The sequence below is a fragment of the Sinocyclocheilus grahami genome, unplaced genomic scaffold (genome assembly GCF_001515645.1).
Source record: "Sinocyclocheilus grahami isolate Dianchi unplaced genomic scaffold, SAMN03320097.WGS_v1.1 scaffold29.1, whole genome shotgun sequence".
In the NCBI taxonomy this organism is placed as follows: Eukaryota; Metazoa; Chordata; class Actinopteri; order Cypriniformes; family Cyprinidae; genus Sinocyclocheilus; species Sinocyclocheilus grahami.
In genome coordinates this window covers 1,699,141-1,710,273 of record NW_015505208.1, presented here as the reverse complement: position 1 = coordinate 1,710,273, position 11,133 = coordinate 1,699,141, and the positions used below count along the sequence as shown (strand labels likewise).

Genomic DNA, 11,133 nt, shown 5'->3' with positions numbered 1-11,133 from the left:
AGTTTATATTACATTTTTTACTTCCCCCTCCAAAAAAATCAAAGCAAATAAATGAATAAAAAGATATATATATAGATTAAAACAATTAAAAAATGCCAAAAATTGTGTGCCTCTAGTTTATTTATATAGCACATTTAAAATCAGCAAAGGCCAACCAAAATGCTTCACAAAAAAAGATTAATAAAACATCAACAGAAAAAAATGGTCTAGGACTGTCACATGCAAGGCTGTTATGGTAAAGATAATTTGGTCAATAATAAACTCATATCAAATCAAAGTCAAACATTTCAACACTGTTCAACCGTTTTTGGACATGATTTCTTCAATCCATGAAAGATAATTGCTCACTTTAGTATAAACCCCATAATACCCAGGCTGGGCACATCCGTGACCCCATGACACAATACCACCTATGAACCAACTTTTACTCTGTGTGTCAAAAAACGCATAGGGCCCTCCACTGTCCCCCTGGCAGGAGTCTTTTCCTCCATCAGCAGTCCCAGCACAAATCATGTTCTCTGTCACTACTAGTTTCCCTTTAGCTGTCACTGTGGCGTCATATTTAGCCTTACAGTCCTCAAAATCAGTGACGGGTAGAAGTACGTACTGGAGATTACTGGAATGTAACGCGGGTCTGTTTATATTTGACACACCCCATCCAGACACCTTCCCGACGTCAGTAGCCTTCAAAACAAATTGCTCTTCCCTCCCAGGCAAACACACAGGCATGACAGCTTTACTGACAGGTACCTTATACTCCAGTTTAATCAGAGCAATGTCATGGTTGAAGTTAATATTATCGTGGTGGTACTGAGGGTGAATGAAGATTTTCTGTGGAACGCCAACTATAGCCTCGGTGTCACGTTGTTTGACTATGCCCATGTTCAGCTGCAGGTTGGAAGTATCTGTGAAGCTTTTCAGAACATGAGCAGCAGTGAGGACCCAGTTGTCTGAAACAAGAGAAGCTCCACCGATGAACTGATGGCCCATTCGTAGCATGACCTGCCAGGGAATCTCGTTCTTTTCTGCATTCTCCCCGCCAATCACCTTGGACAGCTTGATCTCAGGCTGGCCACAAACTGAAACACAGCAAACACCAAATCAGTGTTTACACCAGGTTGCTTTTTTTAGTATTCTCACACATTGGACACATCTGCTCATTTTTTAAATTATTGCTATTTTCCACATTTTAGAATAACAGTGAAGCCTACAAACCAATGGTTCTCAACCTTTTTGACATTTTTTAAAGGCCTTATTATGACTTGCCCCAGCTGCTTTACTGGATTTATAAAAATGTAATCACAATTTCTGCAAAATAAAATATTTTAGAGCTTGGCACAGCTACAAAAATGCATATTCATTATAAAAATGCTCATGCGTTAAGATTTTAATAGTTTACATGACTTTTCCAAATCACACTTTACAATTAGCCTTCCTCATATATCCAGGTTTTCCAAGACTGTAGTGGGTATCCTGGTTTTTCAAAGACAAAAACGTAGAAATGAAATGAAATGAAGCAATATCTTAAAAACACAAATGGAAATACTGAATTGGGTTGTAACAAAAAAATTAAACAAATCAAAATAATCCTATATTTGAGTCTGAGTCACCTCACTTTAGATCACAGCTCTGCACACTCTCAGGATTTCTAAACATTTAAAAACTTTTCTGAACTTATAATTTTTATAATGTAGGTACAATTTATATTTGTCAACAGAACTAATTTGAGCATGGGCCTTTTTGAGCAGCAGTTTTTTAAGATTATGAAAAATAATCAAATGTGTCCATACGTTTGATGGTAGTGTATAATAAAACATGGTAGTGTAGTGTAAATAAAGCTGATAAACCATATGCATTAAACTCACTGGGTGAACATATCTGGAGTATTTTTCGACCCAGGGCATCTCTCCAGTAGCCGTCATGTGCACAGGTATACACGTCTAATTTCAGAGAGAAAAAGATTAAGGCTCCTCCATACTGTAAACCTCCAGTGATGATGGATCTGTTGTACAATGTATTGCTATTCAAACACCACAACTTGCCCATTACCATTAGTTCCTTCCTTCATTGTGTAGAATTCATTGCATGAATACTTGAGCACAGATTTATATGTGGTTGTGGTGAATTTCACACTTGCATTACACACTTCTACAGGATCTCCACAATCAACAACTGCAAAAGAGGGATATTTGGTCACTGACACGGTTTATAGACACAACAAATGACAATGTTGGTGAAGCTTAAGCATATCAGTATTTTAACTTGAATGTCAGGTCAAGTTAAAAAAACAAAACAATTCTGGTCAAATTCTGTTTACTGTTAATTTTTGTTACTTTCATTTTGAGTTTAATGTATTTTTTTTTTTTTTTTTAAGTATTTCAATTATTTATGTTTGTTCTTTCCTCACATTTGAACACTTTTAACCTTGTACACTAAAAGATATGGAAGCGTTTTATGTTGATCGTTGCATTGAAAATGTTCAGCTGGTTCAACTAAAAGACATTCAGTTCACGTAACTGAGCCAAAATTGAGAATTTGCAATGCAGCATGTCAACATAACATTTTGAATTTTGACATCCAAAATATTTTAAAAGTGATCTATTAGTCCTATACCAGTTGTTTTTGCATACTCCTTTGTTTTTATGAATATTTAATTTCATCATCAATGTTTAAGCACATTTTCCCCTGCAAAATAAGTTACTTAAAAAAGAAGCTAATTTAAATACATACATACATACATAATTCACACCTAAAAAATTTTTACCAATGAGGTAAGAAAAACAATTTCTCTAAAAACAAGTCACATAACTTTGTTTCAGAAGTATTGTTTTTAATTTACTTGCATGATTAGGTTTTTCATGCAAAAATGAAGAAAGGTATTATTATTGTAGTGTTAAAGGGTTAGTTCACCCAAAAACGAAAATTAGCCCACAAATTACTCACCCTAAAGTCATCCTAAAGTCATCCTAGGAGCCGTGTGAGACACTTTTTTTTATGGATGGGCGCTTTTTATTGAACTTCTTTTGGACTAATACATGCAACACCCGCTGAGTGGCATTAAACAGCTTGAAAGATCAAAGACAATTTTTACTGTCTCTCAGAGAGCGGCTCGGGAGGGGGGGGGGGGGGGGGGGGAGCTAAACTGAAAGACTGCAGCTATAACAAGCTGTTAAACGCCATAAAAAGGGATTGGATTTAGCCATTAAGATCAAATGAGCTTTGATGCAGAGTATAGAAATCAGTGCTGAACGCAAACACTCTTAAACACTTATAATGCTTATTTTCATGGAGAGCCAATCTTATGTGTGTAAACCACTCTAAAATCAATCTTTCTTAAAACCTAACAAGGACACTAGAAGGCATATTATATCTCTCTTCAAACAGTACATGTACTGTAAACAATCTTCCTTAAGATAGAATATAGCTCAGTATATATATACACGACTCTTTGTGGGGATTCTATGACACATATAAAATATTTTATTACATTCAATACACATTAATGAGCTAACTGTCTTATAGATCTTTTTTTTGTTTGTAGTTATTCTGTGCTTTAATAGTTGTATTATGTTAAAAATCTGGGTATTTTTATGGTGGGGGTCACACAAAAATCACACTATTAAATTTTTTTAAAATAGCTAATCTTTAGCATGAATACTTCACAGACGTTACAAAAAAGCATGAGAACATATGATTGTATTTAATTATGTTAACTGTATTAAACAACCATTCTTAACAATTGTCTTATAAACTGTAAATATTAACAGTATTTTTGTAACATTTAACTTTTTTTTTTTTACATTTTAAACAGAAAAGGTGAAAAGCAATTGTTCTGCATGCTTTCCTGGAGGTCAGAAATGATCATTTTAGGTCCATGCAGCTGCCTTTAACAATCAATTTAAATTGACTCACAAACATCATAATATAATTTTTTTTTACACATATTCCACAACACATCAGCGTTTTGACACTTTTCAGGCATGTTCAAAAAGTCACAAAATGTCAAGAAAATCATATTTTTCAATGACTCAAACAATTAGTCAAACTGATCCACACCATAACACACAGATAGTTCATCCAAAAATGAAAAATTCTGTCATTCATGTTGTTCCAAACATGTTTCCAACAACATTGGAATGTGAACTGTTCCATATAATCTAAACAAAACCATGTAATGTGTGTCTTTAAATTCTTCTCATAAAGCTTGGTTAACTCTTCAATCCCTGTTTTATCAGGCAGACGTATAGAGCGTTCCCAAAGGACCCCATAAAGTGACTCACACATGTGCACACACATACTATTACGGCTGTTGTTTAAAGTTTGAACTACCATCTTAGCTAGAGTGCTGTCAGTGCTTGTTGATTGTGAAATAACCAACCTTGAGGATGTCATAAGGGCACTGGATTTCAGGATGAGCCTCCACATCAAATATGTCCTGGAAGTCGAGGGTCACTTGGAAGCCTTCCATCAAACTGATAGTGTAATCACACTGGCTCATCTTGGGGGTATTAAACAACCATTCTTAACAATTGTCTTATAAACTGTAAATATTAACAGTATTTTTGTAACATTTAACTTTTTTTTTTTTACATTTTAAACAGAAAAGGTGAAAAGCAATTGTTCTGCATGCTTTCCTGGAGGTCAGAAATGATCATTTTAGGTCCATGCAGCTGCCTTTAACAATCAATTTAAATTGACTCACAAACATCATAATATAATTTTTTTTTACACATATTCCACAACACATCAGCGTTTTGACACTTTTCAGGCATGTTCAAAAAGTCACAAAATGTCAAGAAAATCATATTTTTCAATGACTCAAACAATTAGTCAAACTGATCCACACCATAACACACAGATAGTTCATCCAAAAATGAAAAATTCTGTCATTCATGTTGTTCCAAACATGTTTCCAACAACATTGGAATGTGAACTGTTCCATATAATCTAAACAAAACCATGTAATGTGTGTCTTTAAATTCTTCTCATAAAGCTTGGTTAACTCTTCAATCCCTGTTTTATCATGCAGAGGTATAGAGCGTTCCCAAAGGACCCCATTAAAGTGACTCACACATGTGCACACACATACTATTACGGCTGTTGTTTAAAGTTTGAACTACCATCTTAGCTAGAGTGCTGTCAGTGCTTGTTGATTGTGAAATAACCAACCTTGAGGATGTCATAAGGGCACTGGATTTCAGGATGAGCCTCCACATCAAATATGTCCTGGAAGTCGAGGGTCACTTGGAAGCCTTCCATCAAACTGATAGTGTAATCACACTGGCTCATCTTGGGGTAAACACCTGGGTACTCTGGACTGCTCAGTTCTCCTGACCTCTCCTGAAACACCTGCCCACTACACTCAGCTACAGTGGAAAAAATGCATTTTCACACCCACTGGGAACTGTCAAAAGCACACACACATACGGTTAACAGACAACTATCCATGCCACATTTAACACTGAGGGCCGCAGGAAATTGCAACATTGATTTGGGATGCTCAGAAGTAAATAAACCTTTCCACCTGTAAAATTGCCAGAGAAATGGCTTTTCGTCACTACTTTCAGAGTGACTTTCATGAACAGTTCAAACATTAGATGTGTGGCAGTTAGATACTTTGGCAAATACAAACGTTTAAAAACAGTTGCCAGATAGAAATAGTCACTGCAGTGCAATTTTCAGGTATAAATTCAGGTTGCTATTATTTTAGCATTTATGCTGTTGGAATGAATGAGTGATGTGTGACAAGACAGCAAATAAATGAACATCTTTACTCAAACCTTAACAACTTTAGATGCAAGAATTGCAAGAGGCCTCAGATTATTGCTGTTTATATTCACTGCATTATATTACCAACTAAACTGTGTATTATCAGATGTATTCAGGACTCATGCTATGATAAATTTATGATTAAAAACTCTATTGGTAGTTAATTAAATTTCAGATAGATTAACAAGACATGCATATTCAATTGTTTATTTGTGAGCACAGTGCTTCAATAAATATAGGAATAGTTCACCCCAAAATGAAAATTCCATCATCAAAATCAGGTTGCTGCAAACCTATTTGACTGACTTTCTTTCACGGAACACAAAAGAAGACATTTTGAAAACATTCTTGTTTGCTCTTTTCCATGCCATTAAAATTGATGGGGATTGGAGCTTTTAAGCTTTATATATTTATTGTTGCATTTATGCATTTGGCAGATGCTTTTATCCAAAGCAACTTACTCTGGATTCAAGGTACATGTTTATGCTCTACTGTTTAAACTACAGGATGGCTTTAAAGGATGCAAAAGTACAGTAAAAGTTTCAAAAGAATAATTTATTATAAAAGCAACATTTACTAAAACACTATTATTCATGGAAACTCTTGACATACACCAAAGCAAATTCATGAAAGAAGCAGTTATGGCTGATTCAGGAACAAATTGATCTTTTGATTTAAATCTTTTAAACAAATCAGCTGATTCAGTCTGAATGAATCACTCAAGAATTGGCTCAATGATCCAATAGTAGCAGTTCTCAAGTAAACAGCTTACCGGATGGAAAGATTTTCAGTGAATATTTCTCACACAAAGCTATCAAATGACTTCAGAAGAACTTGGAATATCGCATGAATCACATTTAGATCAAATGTATCCTTCTGTGATCCACTAAAGAGAGAAAGCCATACAGGTTTGGAAGATTGAGATTGAGTATACGATGACAGAATTTTTTTTTTGGCCAAACTATTAATTTAATAAATGGACCCCAACAAGTGCAGATGCTACAAATAATTGCTATAAATGGGGGATTTCAGCTGAGTAGTGCAAAGGTCTACTAATTCACATGATTAAATGATTCAGACACAAGTCATTGTTTCTGTCTTCCCTTCTGCGCAATATGATGTGATGTCTCTATCTTCCTCATTAGCAAAGTAAAACAATTAAGAGGCAAGTCTAGGCTGGTAATTGTGATTAATTACCCACCATTAGCACAGTATACAGCTCGAAACAGGTATCAATTTTCAACTGATCCCTATAATACTGTTCCCTCAGGAACCAATGGTAATTAACCTGGACTCGCTTAGAGTGACAGAGATCAACTGCTTTATACAGGCAGACTAGCGAGACGCTGCCCACTGTATCATCAGTCTGTTGCTGAAGCACACTTCAGGCTAAATCCAGTTAGTGCTGTCCAGAACCACAGTAAACATTAGCACTTTAAATGAGAGGAAGTTTTAGGGACTAATCCATTTCTGCCAAAAGTTTTCACTACCTGAGGGGAAGTCGAAAATGTAAATTTGTCTATTCGAAACCCTACACAAACCTCGCTTAGCCTATATCGAAAAATGCCATGCTGTTAGTTGCAGCCACCCTATTAATGATATAACAAACCTCTATTTGGCGACTCTATTTCCTGCTCGATTATAGGCTATGCTAGCTCAATCAAGAGCTGTTGACAGGGCTGATAGATAGTGTGTGGTGAGCCGTGGCTGCCCAGCCTGCTGCTGTGACCGCCGTTTCAACAGCTCTGTGATGCACAAGAGTCACTACTGGAGAATATATCAGTATTGAGTTGTATGACAATATTTCCTTAAAATATTATGGTTTGTTAAGAACTTACACAGCTAGAAGTTGTGCTTCTTCAGAATAAACATGATAATGTATTATTATAGATAGGATTACAGACAAAGAGACAGTCTGTTGCTCATATATGCATTTGTTAATGGATATAAATCAAGATCAGTGATAAAAGTATTATAATAAATTGTCACCAATTTAATTAAATTGTGATTATAATAATACGTTTTATTTTTAAAGCGCTTTTCCAAAAGCCCAAGGTCGCTTCACAAAAATTATGCTTTAAAAAGTCTCATGTTTTTCTAAATCCTTCCCATTTCCTTTGTTCTGTGGAACACACTAAATATATAGTGTATATTTACGGAACACGATCGCGAATTGACCGAGGGGGGCCATGCTCCCTACCTCGCACCAGACCCCGCGTCAGTTAAGGACGGCCCTGATTTTAAAGTTCTTCTTTTGTGTTCAGAAATAAAGTCATACTAGTTTGGAACAAAACGTGGGTGATTAAATGATGACAAAATTGTGAACTATCCCTTTAAGAGAGCTTTTAGTTGCACAATCAAAGAGTTTTTATGAATCAGGTAACCAGTAATGGAATCTATGCACAATCACTTTTGTGTTTAGCTTCATTGGCCACCACAATTTCTGATGCAGCACAAGGGCATGGAAACTGTGAGAAAATGAACACAAAATTAAATCTTAAAATGTGAAAAGACAGGACAAAAACAACTATTATATTGTTTTTTATATTGGTATTGGTATTGATATTGGTATTTAAAGCTCTTACATAAATGTTATGGTTTATAATATATAATAATATAATGTAATTATTTGTGATAGACAGCTAATAGAAATATGATGGAAATAGTTTGCTACTACCACAGTTTACTATGTGAGAATACAACAGTTGTAGCGGAAATACATAGGCAGTCAGCATGCATAGAATCCATTGATGGTCTATCAAAAAACAAAAAGCAATTTTTACTGTGTCTCAGTGCTTAACATGCTATTTATAGTGCATTTATAGTAACTAGCTTTTTTGTGAAAATTAACATGTACAACATATTACATAATGTCCAATACATTTTATAATCAATGAACAGAAAATCTACAGGCCAGGGGTTTCATCTGTTCTGGTATCTGGTATCTTACCAGGGCAGTGTCTTTTATCATCGTGGAGTTGGTATCCCAATCTGCAAGTGCAGTAAAAGCCCCCCACATAATTATGGCAATTATGGTCACACACAGGCTCTCCATCCACAGTGCTCAGGCACTCATCAATGTCTGTAGAGAGTAAAAAGAGGCCGTTTAGCAACAGTTCTCACTTATATGGATTTGGGCTTCCACTAAGATTAACACATAAATTGTTATGATAAAATGGTGTGTGTGTGTGTGTGTGTGTGTGTATATATATAAATATATATATATATATATATATATATATATATATATATTTATAATCTATTTAATTTTAGAATATACAATATTATAAACATTATAAAAAGTAAATATTAGATTTTTTTATATCATATTACATTTATTTATTTTATATCTAGTTTAAACCTTAGCCTTTACAGCAAGAGGTGACTGCAAATGAGAGGAACAATCATGCCGTGAGAGAGACAGTCATGCTGTAAATCCATTGTTTCCATCACCTTCAGCGGAAAAAAATGCCTGGAAGCCTGTGAATCGGTCCTCGTTGGAGTAATCTGATCTGAAGAGCACGGACATGGTGTTGGTGGCAGAATAGATGATGGTGTTTTTGGGCGCATCACCGTAATTTTTCTCTGCCTCACCACAGAACCGGACTGTGTCATTTCCTTCTGAGAACACCTGGAAAGTTTCAGCAAGTAGTACTTATCACAAGCACAAATTGGTATCCTGTATTTCATATAACAAGCATGCTAGGAACTTCATTAGGAACTATGCAGCAGTCATATTGTGCATTTCATTTCATGATAAAGAGGTTAAATCAAATGTTTAACATGAGTATTCTGATATAATCTGGCAAATGGTGCAGGTTATTGATAAAGCTCTAATCTTAAATTTACATTATACCACCTTTGTGAACTTATGGATAAAGAAAATATACATATTAACATAAAAAATACAAGCTGATTTTGAAATGATTGTAGGCTCTTAGGGGGAATTATTTTAATCTGAAAAGGACTGAGCATTACTAATAAGGTTAAACCTTGTTGACATTTCAATCAATCATCTAACAGATTCCGGATTGAAGTCTGACTTGGATTTGCATGGGCAAAGAATACAGCAGTTCTCTTTATTCCATTCCAAGACATCTCCCAAATTCTTTTTAAAGAACATTTATTATAAGTAATTATTTTTATTTAAGTATATCTAATTAAATTATAAAATTATAATTAAATTATATAAATATAAAAAATTGAATATGAATATAATAGAAGCTTGATGGCATTGATTGCAGATTCACTTATGATTTAATTGAATTACTATCCGAGATATCCTGAAATATAAAGTCTAATCTTTAAATCTTCAATCTAATGCACTTTGATATGTATATATTCCCCCATAAAATTACCCCATGTTTTAAGGTCTGTTGAAGCTATGGATCTAACCTGAACGTAGTCATATTCGCAGCGATGAGAAGGCTCCAGGCTAAAATATGTGAAGTAGAGGCGTAATCTGTGTCCCTCTGGTCCTGTGATATTCCACACCATACGCTGGTTGTTAGGATAGACATTTGGGAAGTTTGGTGAGGTGAAGTTTCCAAATAGTCCTGTCAGCTGTGAGCCAAATGCTAATGGAAGTAGGGTGACGAATGCCAAAGATACTCTAAAACAGCAGCAAAACAAAAAGGTGATAACGTATTAAAGCTTTCACAATCCCAACACATTAAACCGAAATATGTGGGGAACTGTTCCCACTCCACAGTGAACACATTCGAACACTTTGCATACCTGTTCATTATTCCAGAACGCCACAAACTTCAGTTCATCTCACAACAAATGTCCTAATCACCTCTGCAGAACTCTAATGTCCTCCAGGTTAATGAACTAGCTGAATAAATGGCTCTGTGCAAACACAGCACTGAAATGCAACAGTGCTTTTGGTTTTCATCACTGTCTACTCTGTCAAATGTCAGTATCAACTATTGAATTAAAGACATATCAGTAGAGAAGTTAACCTTTGTCATCATGCTTGACATCTCCTTTATTCTCCTTAAAAACTACATTTACAATACAACATACAAAAAAAAGAAAGCAGTAATCACATTTACATTTGATTAATTAAACATTTGATTAATCCTGGCATTTATGTTGACTATAAAAGTCAGAATTAACTTACAGTAAATGAAAGCAACTGACAGCAAATTAACTCTTGTTTTTGCAATGTGTCCTTCTGACCAGTCGTCAATAATTGATTTTTGTGTGTGTGTGTGTGTGTGTGTGTGTGTGTGTGTATACATGCAGGTACAACTTCGGTTTGTAGGAAAAAAAGTGTTTGTTTCAAAAGTGTATGTTTATTTAAATATACAGAGGGGTCCAAAGTCTGATACCACATGAAAAATGCAACTTAAATAAAAT

The 11,133-nt window shown here is 35.0% G+C and overlaps 1 protein-coding gene across 1 annotated transcript; it reads right to left on the bottom strand.

Moving 5' to 3' along the window:
• Positions 1-102: 102 nt before the first annotated feature.
• Positions 103-10,652, bottom strand: LOC107571531 (mannan-binding lectin serine protease 2-like). Its single transcript, XM_016257854.1, has 9 exons — positions 10,507-10,652; positions 10,165-10,381; positions 9,223-9,400; positions 8,720-8,851; positions 5,170-5,366; positions 4,379-4,498; positions 2,050-2,206; positions 1,866-1,940; positions 103-1,079 (listed from the first exon to the last, which is right to left on the bottom strand). Exons 1-9 carry the CDS (start codon positions 10,512-10,514, stop codon positions 298-300), a joined length of 1,866 nt encoding a protein of 621 aa, XP_016113340.1. The 5' UTR covers positions 10,515-10,652; the 3' UTR covers positions 103-297.
• Between the last annotated feature and the right edge of the window lie 481 nt (positions 10,653-11,133).